The 21,071-nt window shown below is 40.1% G+C and overlaps 1 protein-coding gene across 3 annotated transcripts in view; it reads left to right on the forward strand.

Annotated features, from left to right (window-relative positions):
• The window catches only part of DROSHA (drosha ribonuclease III), a 122,740-nt gene that overhangs the window by 72,834 nt on the left and 28,835 nt on the right, over positions 1–21,071 (forward strand). For all 3 annotated transcript variants that reach the window (XM_061393809.1, XM_061393807.1, XM_061393808.1), the window contains 7 exons: positions 1,108–1,215; positions 1,755–1,893; positions 2,239–2,299; positions 13,214–13,273; positions 14,557–14,656; positions 18,105–18,207; positions 20,181–20,251. In XM_061393809.1, the coding sequence (XP_061249793.1) occupies positions 1,108–1,215; positions 1,755–1,893; positions 2,239–2,299; positions 13,214–13,273; positions 14,557–14,656; positions 18,105–18,207; positions 20,181–20,251 (642 nt within the window). The remainder of the gene's footprint in view (positions 1–1,107; positions 1,216–1,754; positions 1,894–2,238; positions 2,300–13,213; positions 13,274–14,556; positions 14,657–18,104; positions 18,208–20,180; positions 20,252–21,071) is intronic.

A 21,071-nucleotide genomic window follows, 5' to 3' on the forward strand; every position in this document is an offset into this window, starting at 1 on the left:
ATTAAAGATCCTTTTTTGGGAGAACTAATCTTTCTTTATAAGTTAATACAGGGAACTGATTTCTGTAATTTCAAGCAAATCCATTACCATGTATTTTTAAATAATGTCAGCTTAAAATACTTCAAAGACTAAAATGATAGAAAGCACATGTCAGTCATTCTGTGGGCTGTGCCCATCCTCCAGGTTCTGATGAATAAGAATGACTTCTTCATTCTCTTGATTTCTAGGGAAACGTTATTAAAAAAAGGAAAAAGATACACTCTCCATGAAATTGTCTCCCAATAAGGAATCTATAGCCAAATGAAAAGTGATTGAAATAAAAGTTCTGTGTCCTCAGGTGATTTAACTGTATTGATGGTTTTTATAAAAGTTATCCTCATAATGTTAGATTGAGTGTTAAACCTGGAATGGCCCTTCGAGATCATCTGGCTGAGAAGTTCTTACCCAGAGGCTAATGATGGGCTTTAGAGATCTGTGAACTCATTAAAATTCCATAAAATTTTTGCGTGTTTGTGCACACAGGCCTTTTTCTGGGGAAAGACTCATTTTCCTTAGATCTCAGAAGTGCCTTGACCCTGACAAAGTTTCAGAATTTGTGAGTCCTAATCCATTCCCTTAGAATTAAAGAAACAAGGAGGTACAGAAATTTTTGTGGCTTCCTCAAGGCTACACTGCTGGCTGCTGATGAACCAGGGCTCTTCCTACTTTAGTGAGGGCCACACATGCCCTCTTCTAAGCAGCCTGTTGTATTTACTCATTTGATCCTTTTAATTGTCCTTGAAGGTAGCTACACCAGTTGTCCTCAGTTGACAGGCGAAGAAACAGGAACAGAGAGGTTAAGTAATTTACCGTAAGTCCCAGGATGGGTGAGTGACAGAGCAGCATTTGGACCCAGGCACTCTGGTTCCAGAGACTGTATCTCTAACAACTTACTCCACTGCCCCTCACAGAGGGTATGCCAGGGTGCCATGCTGCCAGTACACTGTTTTAAGACTTTGGCGGATGGGATTTGGGATGTAAAAATATTTTTTGTTTGCTGCAAAATGAATGAAATGTTTTTAATACACTTTTAGAGAATTAAACATATTGAAATGTGCTTTTTCCTAGCATGCCATGATGCTGCCAGTTCTGACCCATCATATTCGCTACCACCAGTGCCTAATGCATCTGGACAAGTTGATAGGATATACTTTCCAAGATCGTTGTCTGTTACAGGTGAGAGTTACTCTCCTGTACATTTATATAATAACAAGATAGGAGTAATTCATCTTGCAGGTTACAAGTGGAATATGGAGAATCTCTATTCTGGAGAGGATGAGGATGTCTAAAACATAGTGTTCTCCATTACTCTACTCTGATTGCCACTTTCAAACCCCTTTTCTCACTTTTTTTTTTAGACTGTCCCTAAAGAAATAGACCAAAGCTTCCAGATTTGCCTGTCAAACCCAAACCTCTTCTTTCATCTTTTCCTCTTTTGTGACTCTTCTTTCCAGGTGCTGTGTATTCTAATTCTTCTCTGAAAGATGTGGATTTTTAGATTTGTTTGCAGAAGAGGGCTTGGACCATAGCTCTGGAAATTTGACACTGGAGAAAATGGAAAGTTTGGGGCTTAAAATTTAATTGGATAAACAAGTCTCTTTCCTGTTTCATTTGTGATGGTGCTTCTATGCTTTTTTTTGTTTGTTTGTTTGGTTTTTATTGAATTTTTTTAATGCTGAGTTTTTAAAACTGAACTTATGTCTTTGGAATTTTAGCTGGCCATGACCCACCCAAGTCATCACTTAAATTTTGGAATGAATCCTGATCATGCCAGGAATTCTTTGTCTAACTGTGGAATTCGGCAGCCCAAATATGGAGATAGAAAAGTTCATCACATGCACATGCGGAAAAAAGGTCCGTTTGGATTGCAGTCTCCTATTTTGTTCTGTGCCCCCTGTTGTAAATTAAATCCCCACCAGGAATGGTTCCCTGGTAACTGTTTCATTATGTCAGTGTTTACTGCTTCTTGACTCATATGTAATGACATTTACTTTGAGCACAGCATTATAATAAGAGTGAATGCATTTTTGAGAAGATTTAATTTCTCCTATCAAATAGTGTTTAAAGTAACTAAGTTGATCAAACTTGTCCACATGCAAGTCAGATTGGAGTGAGATAAATAATTTTCTTTCTGGATGTCATATGATGGTTCTAGAATGCTTCTAACAATATTGACTTTTGATTGTTTTTAAAAAATAGGAATTAACACCTTAATAAATATTATGTCACGCCTTGGCCAAGATGACCCAACTCCCTCAAGGTAAAGTAGATTTTTTTAATATTAGTTTTGTTGAGATAGAATTCACATACCATACAATTCATCCATTTAAAGTGCATACAATTCAGTGGTATCTTCACAAAATGGTGTACCTGTGATCACCGTCTAATTTTAGAGCATTTTCGTCATGCCCAAAGGAAACCCCATACTCCATATTTCCCTCAGGTTGCCCAGCCCTAGGCAACCAGCAATCTTCTTTTAATCTACTTTTAATTTTTATGAATTTGCCTATTCTGAACATTTTGTATAAATGGTATCATACAATATGTGGTCTTTTGTGACTGGTTTATTTTACTTTATGTAATGCTTAGAAGGGTTATCCATGTTGTAATACATATTAGTTCTTCATTTCTTTTTATTGCCAAATAATATTCCATGGTATAGGTAGGCCACGTTTTGTTTATCTGGTCATCAGATTGATGGTCATTTGTTCTTTTTCCTTTTTGGTTATTTTGCATGATGTTGCTATGAATATTTGTGTGCAGGTTTTTGTATGGACATGTTTGATTTTTCTTGGGTATATAACTGAAGTTGAATTTCTGGATGATATAGTAACTCTGTTTCACCTTTCCCTTAAGGAACTGCCAGACTGTTTCCAAAGAGTCTGTACCATTTTATATTCCTAGTAGCAGTATTTAAAGGTTCTGGTTTCTTTGCATCTTTCCCAGCCCTTGTTATTATCTGTCTTTTTGAACCTGGGCTTCCTAGTGGATATGAAATATTATCTCATTGTGGTTTTGTTGTATTTCTCTGATAACTAATGATGTTGAGCATCTCTTCATGTGCTTTTGGGCCATTCATATATCTCCACTGGAGAAATATCTATTTAGATCCTTTTTATATTTTTTAATCAAGTTACTTTTTGTTATTGAGTTACAATCATTTTTTAAATGTATTCCAGATACAAATCCCTTATCAGATACATGATTTGTAAAAAAAATTTTTCTCATTCTGTGGATCATCTTTTTACTGTTTTAATGAAGCACAGAAGTTTTGATTAATTCTAAATAATAGATAAATTGTGTTACTTTGGTTCCTTTTGCTTTTGGTGACATGTCTAAGAAACCATTGCCTAATCTAAAGTCACAGAGATTTACATCTGTTTCTTCTAAGAGCTTTATGGCTTTTTCTCTCACATTTAGATCTTTGGTCTGTTTCAGTTAGAACTGGTATGACACAGAGGTCTAGCTGCTTTCTTTGGCTTGTGGATATCCACTTATCCTAGCACCACCATTCTTGAAAAGGCTAATCTTTCCCCACTAAATCAGCTTGGTTGAAATCACCCTCGTTGAAAATCAATTGATGGTATATATGAGGGTGTATTTTTGCTTCTTAGTTCATTCCATTGATCTGTATGCCTGACCTTAAGCCAGTACCAGTTTGTCTTGATTACTGTAGCTTTGTAATAAGTTTTGCAGCCTAGAAATACAAGGTCCCTTTTCTAGCTTTCTTTTTTTTTTTAAGATTGTTTTGGCTATTCTAGGCCTATTACCTTTCCACATGAATTTTTTAATTAGCTAAACTTTTGCAAAGAAGCTAGCTGGAATTTTGATAGGGATTGTGGTGAATCTGTGGGTGAATTCGTGAATGATTACCATCTTAATATTAAGTCTCCTGCTTAATACTTCTGTTCCCTGAACATGTGTTTAATTTCTTAGTAATGTTTTTTAGGTTCCAGAGTACACATTTTGTATGTCTTTTGTTGAATTTATTCTTAAGTATTTTATTCTTTACAGTGCTATTCTAAATGAAATTATTTTTATAATTTTTATTTTGAGATTGTTCATTGCAAGCATATAGGAATGCAGTTGATTTTTTATTTTGATCTTGTATCTTGCAACCTTGTCGAGCTCATTTGTTAGCTCCAATAGTTTTTTAGTTGATTCCTTAAGATTTTCTGGGATTCCCTGATAGCTCAGTTGGTAAAGAATCTGTCTGCAATGCGAGAGACGGGTTTGATCCCTGGGTTGGGAAAATCCCCTGGAGAAGGGAAAGGCTGCCCACTCCAATATTTTGGCCTGGAGAACTCCATGGACTGTACAGTCCATGGGGTCACAAAGAGTCAGAACGACTGGGCGACTTTCACTTCACTTTAAGATTTTCTATGTAGATGATCATTTCACCTGTAAATAGAGATAATTTTACTTTTTCCTTTTCAGACTCAGTTCAGTTCAGTTCAGTCGCTCAGTCATGTCGGACTCTTTGCAACCCCATGGACCACAATACATCAGGCTTCCCTGTCCATCACTAACTCCCAAAGCTTGTTCAAACTCATGTCCATTGAGTCAGTGGCACTATCCAACCATCTCATCCTCTGTTGTCCCCTTCTCCTTCTGCTTTCAATCTTTCGCAGCATCAGAGTCTTTTCCAGTGAGTCAGTTCTTCGCATCCGGTGGCCAAAGTGTTGTAGCTTCAGCATCAGTCCTTCCAATGAATATTCAGGACTGATTTCCTTTAGAATTGACTGGTTTGATCTCCTTGCAGTCCAAGGGAGTCTCAAGAGTCTTCTCCAGCACCACAGTTCAAAAGCATCAATTCTTCGGCACTCAGCTTTCTTTATGGTCTCACATCCATCCTTCTCACATCCTTTTCACATCCATCCAGCCAACTCTCACATCCATCCTTTTCAGACTGGATGCCTTTTATCTCATTTTCTTAACCTGATTGCCCTAGCTAGCGTCTCTAGTACAATATCCTGTAGAAGTAGTGAGAGAGGCTCCTTGCTGTCTTCTTAATCTTAAAAGGAAAACATTCTTTTACCATTTTGTATGGGTTTTTCATAGGTGCCTTTTATCATATTGAGGAAGTTCCCTTCTGTTCCTACTTTGCGTAATATTTTTGTCGTGAGGGTGTGTTGAATTTTGTCAAATGCTTTTTCTGCATCTATTAAGATAACCATGCTTTTTAAAATTTTATTTTATTCACGTTGTGTGTTATATTAATTGATTTGGGGGTGTTAAACCAACCTTGCCTTCCTGGGATACATTACACTTGGTCATGGTGTATAGTCCTTATACGGTGTGTTTAGGTAGAATTTAGTCTGCTGGTATCGTGCCGAGGATTTCGGGCCTGTAGTTTTCCTTTCCTTTGATGTTTTTGTCTGATTTCATTATTAGGATAATACTGGCCTCATATAATGGGTTGGAAAGCTTTATGTGTTAACTTCCCCTATCTTACTTCTTGATTTTAAAAGCTACCTTCATACATTAATATTTTCACTTTTGTGTGGCCTTGAGCCCCTGAAGAATCTGGGAAGGAAGTAGGCGGGGTCCAAATAAACTCATTAACATCCTGGAAAATGGAATGGAAACAAATGCCTGATGGCTGCTGAGGCTCTAATATTGCTCTCAGGAGGCTTATCTTTGTGTGTGAAGCACAGCAGGTTCTATTTTGAAAGCCAGTACAGGAGACTGAGAGAGGCTTGCTTTTTAACCCGGGGCACTGAAAAGTTGAACAGTCAAGCCTGTCCCTCTTAGGAAGCAGACTTAGATGGATGAAAGGTGGGGAGAGCAGGGTTAGACATGAGACACTGCTGCAGCTGGTAATGGCCTCTTCAGCCAGGTGCATGCCCAGTCCAGCTGGCACAGCTTCCTCCCCTACCTTTTTCTTCATGTATCCCTTTTCTTTTCAAATAGGCTTGCCTTGAGGGTGCTCTCTTTTGAGGTTATCATGAACCAAACCGTCTCTTCCTCTTCAATCAAGAGGTAAAAAGAAAGGCAGGCCGAAACTTTAAAATTCCAGTTTGAAGATGATCACACGTCTCACTACTGTGTTCCGTGCGAGTCGAAGATCAGAAAAGAACTGTCTAATTAGAGGAGCCTTAATCACACCCTCAGGGATAGCGTGGTCCTGGTTTCCCTATACCCTGCTATACTGTGAAGTCTTCAGATGGCCAGTTCTGTATTTTAATAAGTAGAACCCTGGGTCCCCTGCAGCCCCCTTCAGCAGGGCTACACATGCCACCGACCCATTCTTTTTCAGTGATGAAAGCACAGGTTTAAGTGATCTTTGTCTCATCCACCCCACCCACAGCTGTTGGCATATAAATTATGTCTTTTTGATAGCACTGTTTAAACCTCGTGGTTTATGTTTTCTTACCCTGGCAAAGGGAATGATGGCTGAGAGACTGTGTTCTTCCTGAATTTACATTTTGAAAATGATGCCACTGATAGAGAATAGACATGCTCTCTCTTGTCCTTTGACTTCTGTTCTGGCCTTTGTGGCTCTTGTGCTGAGAGTCTCCTGCCTTCTGTCTGATCTTTTTGCTGATGCAGAATTGACCCCAGCTTTCTATTCAGAAAGAGCCTCCTTGCCTCGGCAGCCAGTCCGGCGGCTGCTTGGCTATGGCTGTGTAGTATCCCCCTGTGCACAGCCCTGGGAGCTGTACTGAAGAAACACAGACAGATTTAATCCAACAGACATTTGTCCAGTGCCTTTTGAGTTTGAGGCAGTTCACAGGTATTTCGGTTAGGATTTGGCGCCATCACTGCTGGGCCCGGGTTCAGTTCCTGGTCAGGGAAGCCTTCGTTCTTCTTCTCTGCCTGCCACCTACCAACCTCCTCAGCACGACCATACCCTTAGTGATCGTGGCTCAGATGGTAAAGAATCTGCCTGCAATGCAGGAGACCTGGGTTTGATCCCTGGGCCAGGAAGATCCCCCAGAGACGGGAATGGCAACCCACTTCAGTATTCTTGCCTAGAGAATTCCATGGACAGAGGAGTCTAGTGTGCTACAGTCCATGGGGTCGCAAAGAGTTGGACACAACTGTGCAACTGATGTTTTCACTTCTTTCAAAGGCAAGTAAGACATAGCCCCCATTCACCAGGAGGTGTGACTACCTGGGGTGGGGTAAGAGTTCCATAAACATGCATAATATAAGGAAGACTCTGCTATGCGCTTCAGTGAGGGTCAAAAACACAACAGCCATACCAGACTACTGTGGGGCCAAGGAGAGCTCTGGTGGTGGTTCAGGGGTTATGGGTCAGTTATATACCATGTGCTTGAATAATTGAATTCACTTGAAACAACGTGCCCTCTTCCCTGTTTGTTTCTTAGTTTGCTGTTATAAAGTGGGATGTGGTAGTCTGCTTCTTGAAAGTATTTGTACATGTTTGAAACGAACACTATGCAGTTTCAAGCATCAGTGGGTATATTTCCTCCCAAGCAAGCCTGCTCAGGACTTTAGACTTGAGAAAGGAACAAGACAGCCAGTAGGCTAGTAGGTTGTTTGGGCATCTGTGTCTGGCGCTGCAGATGGAGGAACAGGGCAGGTTGGGGAGCTGGGTGGAGTTCTTCCCAGCCCTACCGAAAGCCACTCCTCCCACCCCTGCCCATCCTGCCATGCAGTAGTGCCGCGTTCTGCTGGGTCTCCCTCCAGACGGCCTCTCCAGGCATCATCTTGCTATTTCTAGAGCCTCCATTCTAGTTTGTAGCTGTAAACTGCTTGAAGGCTTTTTGCGATATCATGTCACCTGCTGAATTCGTCTGAACCTCCTCACCTGACAATCCCAGCACCTGGTGACCCAGGCCACTCTTCCAGGCACATTGCTGTCTTCCCTGTGGCCTTCTGCACACCAGTAAGACTGAACTGCTTCCTGTGCACTCGAGCATACCCTCTCCCTTCCCTGAAGGCCGGCAGTCATTGTAGCTGTGCTCACATTCTGCCAGCATTTCTTTTCTGGTGCAAGTTTCAGTTCTCCCAGGTATTATTAATATTTTGTGTCATAGTTGTTTTTTTTTTTTTTTTTTTAATACTGTGAGCATTTGGAAGGTCTTTGATCCTACTCTCTCTTTTCTTTCTTTCAAATTCTTTTTCTTTTCTAATTAGTGCCTTTCAAAAAGCAGGGGCTCAGTAAATAAGTCTTAAAGGAAAGAAGGCAATTCATGATATTACTTTTATTGCAGGTTTTTTACTTGTTGACTAGAAACAGGGAAATGGGAGCATTAGGAAAGGTCATGGTCAGAGCCTTCAAAAGTTTAACGGCTGGTGAATCTCGTAATCTGATTTCGGATCAGCTCACTCCAGTACTCTTGCCTGGGAAATCCCATGGACAGAGGAGCCTGGTAGGCTACAGTCCATGGGGTCGCGAAGAATTGGACTCAACTGAGCGACTTCACTTTCACTTTTCACTTTCATGCACTGGAGAAGAAAATGGCAACCCACTCCAGTATTGTTGCCTGGAGAATCCCAGGGACGGGAGCCTGGTGGGCTGCTGTCTATGGGGTCGCATAGAGTTGGACACGACTGATGTGACTTAGCAGCAGCAGCATTTACAAAGTACTGTTGCCTGGAAAATCCCATGGACAGAGGAGCCTGGTAGGCTGCAGTTCATGGGGTCGCTAAGAGTCAGACACGACTGAGCGACTTTACTTTCACTTTTTACTTTCATGCATTGGAGAAGGAAATGGCACCCCACTCCAGTGTTCTTGCCTGGAGAATCCTAGGGACGGGGAGCCTGGTGGGCTGCCGTCTATGGGGTCGCACAGAGTTGGACACGACTGAAGCGACGCAGCAGCAGCAGCAGCAGCATTTACAAAAGACACAAAGACTTAAAATTGATAGATAAAAATCTGCCTGCCTATCAAAACTACAGAATAATTAACTTTTATGGTTACAAGTTAACCTGTCATTTTTTGAAGTGTCACTGTTGAACCACATAAATCTCAGGTGTGTAGTTATATTTAAGTAATACAAATCACAGCAAAATGTTACCACAGCGAAGGTCTCTGAAGGATTAGGCATTCGGTCTCATTCAGGGGATCCATGTTATCAGTAGGACCTTTGGGAATGAGGGGCCAGGAGACTGTAATGGAAAAGTAGGAAACTCAAGCAGCTTTCCTTTGTTGTGTTTTGTTTTGCTTGGTAGAGTCATTGCTGGACATAATGTGTGAGGATCTATGGGATCAGTGGAGAAACACGTTTAGACTGTTTATTAAGGCCTATTTAAGGAAATGGTAGTTGCAGAGTACCCTTTCAATCATGCTAAGTTGCTTCAGTCGTGTTCTACTCCTTGCAGCCCTTTGGACTATAGCTGCCTGACTATTTCTGTCCATGGGATTCTCCAGGCAAGAATACTGGAGTGGGTTGCCATTTTCTTCTCCAATCAGTTATACATTTACTATTTATCATTAAAACCAGTAACAGTGCATTGACTATATATGAGTAGATGCTTAATCTGGGATCCATGGGTCCAGTTGGATCTGAGATCTAGTAAGGCTTCTCCCCCCAAGTGTTCAGTTAGATGTAATAGTGAAAGTCACTCAGTCATGTCCAACTCTTTGCAACCCCGTGGACTGTACAGACCATGGAATTCTCCAGGCCAGAATACTGGATTTTGTAGCCTTTCCCTTCTCCAGCGGATCTTCCCGACCCAGGAATCAAACTGGGATTTCCTGCATTGCAGGTGGATTTTTTACCAACTGAGCTATCAGAGAAGCCCCAAATGAGGTATGCCTGTAGTCTCTATTATAATATTTTTTTAATAATTACCATAGTATGAAAATCGCTCAGTCATGTTCGACTCTCTGTTGTGTCCGACTCTTTGCGACCCCATGGTCTATACAGTCCATGGGATTCTGCAGGCCAGAATACTGGAGTGGGTAGCCTTTCCCTTCTCCAGGGGATCTTACCTACCCAGGAACCCAGGACTCCCGCACTGCAGGCAGATTCTTGACCAGCTGAGCCACAAATAGATATAATGGACAGAAGGAATTCCTGGGCTGGGTGGAACTTTCCGTCGACCTGCAAGGCCCATTCTAGCTCTGCCCTACCAGTTGCCCCTTGAGGCTTGGAATGCAAAGGTAAGAAAATGTCATTCGTCCCCTCCCTCTAGCAGTGACCCTTGGACTTGGCCCATCCCAAGATGGTTTTCTATGGAGTAGATGACACCTTACAGTAATTACTATTACAGGGAGACTGTTCTGTTTTATGAAGTGTTTTGATTTCCACAGACCAAATGTGCTATCTAACTGCTACAGTTAATCTAAATTTCATAATGCCTCTGTTGATTCAGTTCTCAAAAGCAAATGGAATGTTTACTGCTCTGTAAACATCTCATCTTGGAGCTTGCTAGTATTTAAACAGGGGTGATTAAAGGAAGTATAAACAACGGAAGAAGGAACAAAAGACTTGCCTGTAGACAGCAAGGACCAGCAACTCACTCTGTCCATTTTTCCAGATAAACCACTGGGTTAGGAAGTGTCCGATATAATACTAAACTAAAGTGGTATTTAACCCCCATTTTCATTTGTGGCCTACTGCCAGGGTTTAGTCACAGTGAGGATACAAAAAAACATATGCTGGATAGGGGACACATTATTTAATGGATGGCAGACTTACTATTGAATAAACTTGTTTAGCACTGTGACCTTGTATTTTAACACACTGAATAATGGTCTACCTTCAAGGTTATTAAAATTCTCGATGTAGTTCCTGTCTCCCTGAAAGTTTATAAATGAAATTAAATAAAATTTATACCAATATGACTTAATTCAAAATAGTATATGACTCAAAGCAGCTATTATTCTTTGACTGGTTGTCTTGTTATTCTTCAGTTAAGCATAAAACAGTCCAAAGTATGGTTCTTCTTCACTCTGGACTCTGGCCAGGGTTTCTTGGTTTCCACCTTAACTAGATTTTCCTGTATTGTATTTTGAACTGTTGGGAAGATGATAGTCTTTACCACAGAAAATGCATGTTTATTTTACTGGCTTGTGGGAAAGAATAGGATAATGTTAATTTCTCTCTTTTTTAAAAATTTATTCCTTCTTAGTTCCTATTGTCTCTCAGGCAGTAACTTATTTTAGGATCTTCTTTTGCATGGCTTCAGACAACACTCAAGTTCCCAGCCTACTCGGGTCACAGTCTGGCTTGTCTCCACCACTTCACAGAGCTTGCCCTTCCGTGGCTTCAGCCATCTCCCTGGTATGAGTCAATGCTCTCTTCTCATCTTGCTGAGTCTGTTTCTTTACTGAAACATTCTCTTCTCTTTGGCTACAGGATAACACTGACCTCTTCTTCCTCCCACCACTTTGCCAGTTCCCCTGTGCTGGCTTCCCTTCTGCTGGGCCACAGCCGTGACCCTTTCCTAGGCTCAGTCCTGGGACCCCTTGCTTAGCTGCATTCTCTGCCTCACTAGTGCCATCCAGTTTCAGCATCTGAAATCCTGTCTATGTATAGACAACTGCTGTAGTGTTCTTGCCTGGAGAATTTCATGGACAGAGGATCCTGGCAGGCTACAGTCCGTGGGGTTGCAAAGAGTTGGAAATGACTAAGAGACACACACGTAGATTTATTACTAACTTTGTTCTTGCCTGTGAACAATAGGTTAATATATCTAGCATTTTGCTGGATCTCTCCATTTGGATATTTTATGCACATTTCAAAGTCAGCATATCTACAAGGCAACTCTTGCTTCTTCCCAAACCTGTTCCCCTCTTGGTCTTCCCATTGCAGTAAATGGCAGCACTTTCCACCCAGCCATGTGAGCCAGAGTCTGGCACTGCCCGTCATCCTTTTCTTGTGGTTAGCTTCCTAGTCCCAACTATCAGCACCTCTTTTCTGCTCCATCTTTCAAATGTCTCCCAAATCTGACAGCATCTCTGCCCCTCCTCTGTTACCTCTTCAGCCTGCACCTCCATCATGTCACATCAGGACCACAGCAGTATCCGCCCCAGTACTTGTCTTTCCTGCGCTCAGTCTCTGCTAAAGGCAGCCAGAGTGGCCTTTAAAAGCCTCAGTTAGATCAGGTCACATCTCTGCTAAGCAGAGAGATGGTGACCTGCTTGCACTGAGAGACTCGCAGGTGGAAGGAGGCTTCCATGAGCCACCTTCCTGCCCGTTTCAGCCTCGTTCTCCAACATGAGAAACTCAGCTTGTAAGATGCACCTTCCTCAAAATAATTGAGATATAAATAAAATACAGTCTCTGCACCGAGGGAGTGTACTTATTTTGATAAGGGACTCAGGTGGGCATTTGTGTGGAGCTCACATTCTGCTAGACCTCGAGGGATGAGTCGGTTTTCAGGGAATCTTGCTGTACAGGGGAGACCTGAAAACTCCAGGGCAGCACAGAGCTTGGCCTGCACAGAGGCACTGAGTATTGTAGGGGATGCCCTCTTCAGAGAGGACCAGGCATGCTGGAAAAGGATCCAGTGCATTGGTGGGAAAGGATAGCAGTGGTAGAGAACCCACCTGCCAATGCAGGAGACCTAAGAGACGCTAATTCATCCCTGGGTCGGGAAGATTCCCTGGACGAGGACACAGCAATCCACTCCAGTATTCTTGCCTGGAGACTCCCATGGACAGAGGGGCCTGGCAGGCTACAGTCCATAGGGTTGCAAAGAGTCGGGCACAACTGAAGCAACTTAGCATGCACACGTGCACTTTTCAGAGAGGACCAGGCAGTTTTGGAAAAGGCCCCAGGGCATTGGTGGAAGAGGATAGCAGACTGAAAAGGTAGGTTAGGCCCATTTTAAGAGACTTTAGACATGAGGTCAAATTCAGAGTTTGGACCTTGGGAAGCTAGAACATGGTGCCAGTGCTGATTTTCCACTGTTCTTACTCTAAGAATGCATTCTCCCTTCTCGTCCACCTGATAGCAGTGTAGAAAGATTCACAGTTGTTAGGCTGATGTCTCATTGCCTTAAGTCTGATTCCCAGGGGACGGAGGCACCAGGGTAGGAAGCCTGAACCCCATGGTAGGAGGCAGTGCTCCCTCCTCCCTTCCCTCCTAGGCACCCCCTGGCAGGATGGCCATCAGAGCCCTTGATTATGAGGAGTTCGTTAGGGTGCTTTGATTACTAAGGGAGCTAACCCTCAGCATCCTTTCCTTTGAGAAGAGAGGGAGGAAATGTAAATGTGGGCTATTTCAAGAGAGCTTTTTAATTCTCCTGTAGGATTAATCACAACGAACGGTTGGAGTTCCTGGGTGATGCTGTCGTTGAATTTCTGACCAGGTAAGTAGGCTTTTCTGCTGTTCCCCAATAATTGCATTTTACAGGCAACATACTTAATACATTACCTTCTTTGTAATTAGCCCAATAAAGCCTTGAAACACAGTGGTTTTGGTCTCTTCTGCAGAGCTTAAAAGCTCCGTGTCTGTGGCTCTTGCCCTGATAACTTGCACTCCCTGATGCCGTAATGAGCAGGATTACAAGATGAAAGGCTAGCGTCTCTGTCCTGTCAAGTTTATGTTCAAGTTGCTACAGCCACGAGAGATCAGCTTGTCTTGGTCTAGATGCTTCAGAGCTTATATTCAATTTGTAGAGAAAGGGATGATATTTTAAAATGTCATTTCATTTTCTGGGATTTGTCTTTGATCCCTTTCTCACTCTTTCTGAACTCAAGGGAAGGAAAGCTTACGAGAATTTTAATAACCAGATTTTTTGGGTGTGTCTAGTGTACGTGTGTCTATATGTTTGTGTGTTTTCTCCCCAGAAGTGTTTTTGGGTCCTTAGTTTGGAGGTAGAGGTAGGAAAGTACATTCTGGTTTCTCAATACTCATAAAATTTCTCTTAAAGGGAGATGACACATGTTGCTCTTGGAACTGTCTCAAGCTATTTTTATTCTCTTTCAATCATTTCTTTTCCCACGAAGGACAAAGGGAGGCAAAAGAACATTTTTCTCAGCGTGTTCTCACTGGACACAATAGGGCCAAACTAGCTTAGCTGCCCCAATCAACAGTGGGTCTTCGAAACTAGTTTGAGAATTAGGAGAGCGCAGTTACCCTTGTGGTCCGGCCTGGTTTTCCATCAGCCTTCTTCCTAATTCCCGGACTTCCCTGATCAGTAGTCCGGTCTCTGTTTGCCACTCCTGGTTCTGTTCCTGTCCCCATCTGTACTTGTGACAAATGTGCCACCTGGCTGCCCTGCTCAGAGCTCTCCTCAGGGGCCCTTATAACCCAACCCAAGCAAAGCTCTCTGTCTCCAGGCTCACTTTTCAAGTGTTAGATAGGATTGCTCTCAGCAGGATGAATGATTGTTCAGGTCTTCATTGTCATCGTATTTCAGAGAGCTCTTTTTAAAGAAGTCAGTGTGAACAGATGAGTGGATGGTGTTTGGGTTTTAGCACGTTCAGATATACTGTGTTTACTGTTTAACCCTTCAGAGACCTTTCAGTTTAGTTCAACCCAGCCGGTATGCACTGCGCAGATATTATGTGTCAGGGCTGTTGTTTTAGACTCAGAACCACATACAGAATATTGTGATACATACTTATCCATGTGGTTTTTTTTTGGCAGTGTCCATTTGTACTATCTGTTTCCCAGTCTGGAAGAGGGGGGATTAGCAACCTATCGGACTGCCATCGTTCAGAACCAGCACCTTGCCATGCTAGCAAAGGTACGTCAAGTGTTTGCACTTTATTTGCAGTGAAGTCTACATTCTCTTCTTCAGTCCGTGCATAACTTTGCATTTGAATCAGTAACTCTTTAGGGTATATTAAGGGTTTAATATTTTATTGACGAGGAAGGATTTTTTGTTTATTTGTCTGTTTGGGTTTTAAGGACTCAGCCTTATCAGTCCTGTTACCTTAGTGAGTTTCACCAGCAGCTAATGAACTCCGCAGTGAGGTGTCCCGGTAACAGAAGAGGAAAAAATTGACAGACGTGCATGAACAGAGTTAAACATTTGGGGAAAAGGAGCATGAGAACAGAGCAAAAGAAATGAAAGATTTCATATTTTCCCTCTGTGTAATATTTCTGAATTACATTTGTTTTTAATTTATTTTAACAGACAGAATTATAGCTTTGAATAGAATACTCCAGGCCATTTGTATTCATGGGGGATACTTTACAGATCTTTGAGAATCCCCCCAGATCACAAGTCCTATTAATTAAGATTTTGGTTTTAGGCTGTTTAGCCAGCCACATTGACTTTGCCGACTGACTGACAGAACCTTTCCTTGATTTAGATTCGTGGTAGGCATGTTGCTTGTGTTGTCTCATTTGATCTTCCTGTCTCTCTGCAGTGTCTTGTTATCATAAATCCTAACGGATAGGACCCTGGCACTTGCTTGGGAATTCAGGATACCAGCAGGGGGACCATGGACAAATTGATATTCTCTTTGCCAAGCCATAGCTTTCTCATCTGTAGAATGGAGATCTGTTAGCATCTACCACATAGGGTGGTTGTGAGAATTTAGGGAGATTACCATTTGAGTTTTAGTGATTCGTTTATGAAGTGCTTGGTGCAATGCTTGTTCATAGTAATTACATAAACATATGAATAAATTAGGAGGAGTTAGTTGTTTTTATTGCTGCTGCCACTTATAAATTACATTTATCAATCAATTACATTTTATAGGCCTGTGGGTTTATTCAGTAATAGGGGCAACGGTGGCTATTAAATTCCCGAACATTAGTGATCTGTTGTAAAAGCTTTTGTGAGTTTTCCTTGATTTTTAAGTAATTTCTATTTTTTTCTTCATTTTTGATATAAATGTTGGAATATGGTAGAAAAGACTAGATAAAACCCATTCTAGTTTTGCAACTGACTTCTTAATTTGATCTTGCCAAGGCATTAATTACATTTAATATGCGGTTAATTTTATCCCATGGTTTTTGTGTTAGCAAGAGTGTACTGCTGTATTTTATATAACATCCTCATCGTAACTGTGGTGGTAGGCTTTGACCCAGCTTCAGTGGCATTTGAGAATATAAATAGTGATGCCTTCAGGAAAAACCAACTTGGTTTTTAGGCTCACAATGAATGAAATTCCACGAGTGCTTCAGTGTTTAGTTGACTTAATTGTCAAGATGCTTCCTGATAGCTCACGTGAATGTCTGTTGGAAATACCTTTAATAAGTAGATTGTCGGCACACTCTCCCCCACCTCTCCCTGCCATTGTTTTCTTTAGAGTTTCAGGTATAATGGAATTGCATGATTATTTTTCAAACAATTGTAGGGAGGATATTTTCAAAATGTGGGAAATGAAAATGAAAATACAGCACAGTGGGTGGTGTATAGAGCCATGAGTTACAATGGGGGTGGCCACTGGCCATTTCTTCCCTTCAGGGATGTCTGTGTAATCCTCCTCCACCCCAAACCCTGACGTACCCATAGTGCTCAACACCCATCTGCTCCCGCAGAAGGCAGTGGTGAACCTTGCCCTTCTCTCTAGAGCAGTGGTTCTTAACCATGTGAGAGGAGAGACTTGATGGAAGAAGAGTTCTGACTCTGAGAAGGTAATAAAAGCTCTAGGTCAGCACTCCAGACAGTGAACATTTTAACACATGCACAGTGGAACATCACTCTCCTTTTTAAAATTTCCACTAATGCCTTCATGAAAAAATAAGGATATGGAGCCGGGATTATGAGAAGTTAGAAAATTCATAACATTCCAGAATAGTTGTTTATAATATAAAAATGGCTTGCATTCTACTCTCAAAGCAGGGCTCCAGAGATAGCAAGCAATTGGATTTTCCCAGTGAAGTTGTGAAACAAGTAAAATTTACATATTCTAGCATAAACTCTTGTACTTGGGGATCAGTTTTTGAAAAAAGGTGCTTTCTTCTCTTGTATTCGTGGTAGTCAAAACTCTCATTTGAGTTTATAATATACTCATGAATTCCTACCAATCCAAAATACTGATAGCATATATGCCCTGTTTTTATTTTATTGTCTCTTTTTCAATGTAAATGAATATGGTTATTTTTAACGTACATACCAAGACACAATATCTGAGTCTCTTTTGTCTGAGAGCTGATGAGATTCATGTTGTCCTAGGTTGTTCATTGACTTGTGACTTGTTCCATATTATGTGGCATGTTATTGCTTAGTAGGTATTTATTGAATTGAATTATATGGTAATAGAAACTGATTTATTGTGTGCTTATGCAATGTTTATGTCCTTTTCCTTTTATGGAACAAATTATGATTTCCATTTATTCAATCTCAAGAGTTTTGTAAAAACCATTTATACTGTGTCTAGTTCTAAAAGGACTTGATTTGTCCTTTATGATACAATAGGAAGAGAAATAAGTAGGGACTGAAGTCAAAACAAAGAGAAAATATGGGTAAGATAGTAAAATAAAGCCAGAGGTAAAGTTATTGTACCCAGATATGTTCATCAGTCCTATACAATTTCCAGAATTGCACCATAAATCTGTCTCTAAACTTGTCTGAGGCCAAATAGAAAAAGAAAATATAATTCATTACAAACAATATTCCCAGAGCCCTTAAGGTAGTTCCAACCCATTGCTCAGATTCTTACTCAGCCTTCAGAAGGATGAGTGTGGAAACCTCACAAAGGGACACAAGTACAAAAATATATGGCTCCCCAAATCCAAATCCTTATTAAATATGAAAAAAAAGATTTAGAGAAATAAGGCATTTTTAAGTCTTCTGAGAGTCCCCATCTACTCCACCACGTAAAAATCTCTTGATTTTTCATACAGTACAAAGACCATCAGTACCATGTAACTTTGGAATCCAAGAGGTTAACTTTGGGTTGAGTTTGTATCTCTAGACATATTGGGTAAACTCAAAGGCACGGCCTTGTAAGAGTCTTATTCCAAACTTAGGCTAGTGCTTTTTCTGAACTTGGAGTTGGGCAGATCAGATTTGGTCCATTCTGAACCTGCTTGAATCATCAGAGTTCATAGAAGCTTGCTTGGGGAAAATGTGAAATTGGTCGCGCTGAACTGTATGTATGGACTCGTAAAGAATGGTAGATTAAACTTTCACCTAAGGCCTGTTAATTTGTAACTGTACCGCCTAGGAGATGCTGAGTTATAACAGTTATGATTTTGCTGATATTCTCTAACTTTTGTCATTCTGAATTTTGTAGAAACTTGAACTGGATCGGTTTATGCTTTATGCTCATGGACCTGACCTTTGTAGAGAATCAGACCTTCGGCATGCAATGGCTAATTGTTTTGAAGCATTAATAGGTAATTTCTCTTTTATAGTCTAGTTTTTTGCATGTCTGAAATGTCTGGAGAGCACATAAAATTCAGTGTGAAGCCTTGGGACAAAATTACTTGTTCCCAAAGCTTCATATCATACTGTGAAGTCCCCAGTATGATACCCGCCTCCTTGTATTGTAGTTATTGTGGTTCTTCCGGAGCAGCAGTCACGCTTTCTTTTCTTGAATTTCTTGTATCATGTCATGTACATGCTTAGTATACACTGAACTGAATTGAAGTGAGTTAATATGAGGATAGATTACTTGCCAGATTTGATTCAGGATCACATACATAAATAAGTTGCTGGTTAGGCCCTAATACTTTTTTTTTAAACAAAATTTGAAGCTATTTTACAGGATTTTCTGCTTTAAACATCTTGAAGACACTGCATATTTAAAAACCCCAGGGCCTGAGTCTCTACAATTATTGTTTATTCACTTAAAGCACGGCTAATGCAGACACTCAGGCTCTTTACTTCCTCAGTTTCTTTTTTCCTATAACCAGAATATAATTAGCTGTTTGTACAGGAAAGTTATGAAGAGTTAATTAGCTGGTGATTGCAAGGATGCTTTACCATGAGATGTTAGATTGACAATTCCTTGATTTTTTTTTTAGGTAGATGATTTCATACATTTTATTTTTCAAAGGCCTCTGTACTTCCTTATCAGTTTTGCCCTCTTCCTTTGAAAATGAATATAAAAGCTTCCCATTATAGTTTTATGCTGATGATGGTAGCAAGAGAATGTTTAATAATTATCCACAGTCTTTTCACAGCTATGTCTGTTTTGTACAAATATGTCGATTTTCAGAGGGTTTGTCATGTGGAATGACTGCTCTGTAATTTTTTTCCCATCATATTTTTGACAGTTAATGTTACAGTTAGCTCCATAGCCAGGCACACGTGGTTCAGTTCCCTCTCGCGTCATTAATCAGTTCTGTGTCTTTGCCAGGTTACTGAATCTCTTTGAACCCCAGTTTTCCCATCTATGACATGGAGATAGTATCACTTAGCTCACAGAGTTGTAACAACCTTAATATCTGATCCTAACTGCAGCAAATCCAGGGCAAAGTTCCATTTCCTTTACCCCTTCCCCAGATCACCTACTGTGGACCCCAAACCTATAAGTCTTTTCTAATATCTTCTTACTGAGGTGTCCTTAAAGGTGAAGATAAGAATGTGAAAATGCTTTGCATAGGGCCTAGGGCGTAAGTGGTTCCTCAAACCCCTGCTTTTACTAATATCATCATCATCATCACTGTTATAATTATTATCATTATTACTACCTCTATTGATAAATAATCAATGTATTTAGTCATCAAAAGCCCAGGTGACTAAGTTTCTATTTTACATGGAAAATAGCCTTTCTGAAGACAGATATGAAAAATATGATTTTAAGAACCACCCTACTCCAGAGTTGTTTGATTCCCAGTTAAAATGTTACTGTAGTACTAACTGGTTATGATTAGTGGTAAATATGTGTACAGTGCTTAATTATTTCAAAAAATTTTTAAGAATTATTTTTAATTAAAGGTAAAGTTTATCCTACTATTTTATTGGCAGAAGCCTTAATTTATCTGTACTCATATTTTGTCTGTGGCCTGAAATATAAACTATAAATATAGGAAAAGAAACAATATTTTCATAAAGTCAAGTATTTGTGTATAGTTCCCTCAGTAATGGTTCATACCCATATCCTTTATGATAGATAATAGTTGGCCTGTTTTTCTTAAAAAATTAGGTTTATATTTTGGTAAATTGAATTTTGTATTTCAGTCTAACTTATAATACAAAGCGCAGTTAAAAGAGGGAAAATGCTACCTTTAAAACAATTGCTTCTGATCTGGTCGATTTTTTCCATGAGTGGGTTTTGGCTTGCCTTTTTGCTTTTTATAGAGATATGTAATTTTCTCTGAATATTAATGCAGCCTTCCTTTCGGCGTTCTCTTCTTTTATCTAGGAGCTGTTTACTTGGAGGGAAGCCTGGAGGAAGCCAAGCAGTTATTTGGACGCTTACTCTTTAATGATCCGGTATTTATTTCAACTCATTTGATTTTTCTCAGTTATATATCATTATAGGGGATTTTATATCAATTAGTCTTTGTATTTTAAAGAGCATGTAAGAGAAACAAAAACCCCAAATCTGCCCTAGATAGTAAGATTTCAAGCACTTCAAAAATAGCTATTCAACTCTGTCACAGATGGTTAAGATCTGTGGACATTTACACTAGGACTTTATCCTCTACCCAAAACCCCATCTTTCCTCATAGTCACTTGTAAGTTAAATATGAATACAAATATGGTAGGACCTTGCTTTATTTTAAAGTATCATAAAATTAATTATGATTTTATATTTAATAATCATTGGGTACCTACCCCATGCAGGCTTAGTTGAAGCTATAGTCTTTTGACTTTTCTGTTTATGATTTGTTTTTATGTAATTATGTAGACTAGATAAATGTATATTTATTTTAGAAAGTCAGCTCATAGGGAGTTTTTGATAGAGCTATGAATAAGAGTATGAAAGTACTTTTTTTAAAAGCAAATTATAGTATAAGAAAAAATGATAGATTCTAAAATAGTTTCTGTTGTTACAAAGTATTAAGCTATTAATATTGCCAGGGCTACCTTTTTAATCCTGCATGTAATAGAGCATACTAGATTCTTTTTGTACCAAAACAAGTCAATTTAACATTTAAAGAGAGAGGCAACTCTGTATTCCAAATTGAAATGTCATTTTAATTGAATGAAATAGCCCTCACGGAGCAATAAAGAACATGGCAAGCCAGTGTTTTAAGCCTTTGTGAAACCTTCAACTTAAGTGGCTGTCAGATGTTATTACTATATTCCT

The sequence above is a fragment of the Bos javanicus genome, chromosome 20, assembly GCF_032452875.1.
Source record: "Bos javanicus breed banteng chromosome 20, ARS-OSU_banteng_1.0, whole genome shotgun sequence".
Lineage (NCBI taxonomy): Eukaryota > Metazoa > Chordata > Mammalia > Artiodactyla > Bovidae > Bos > Bos javanicus.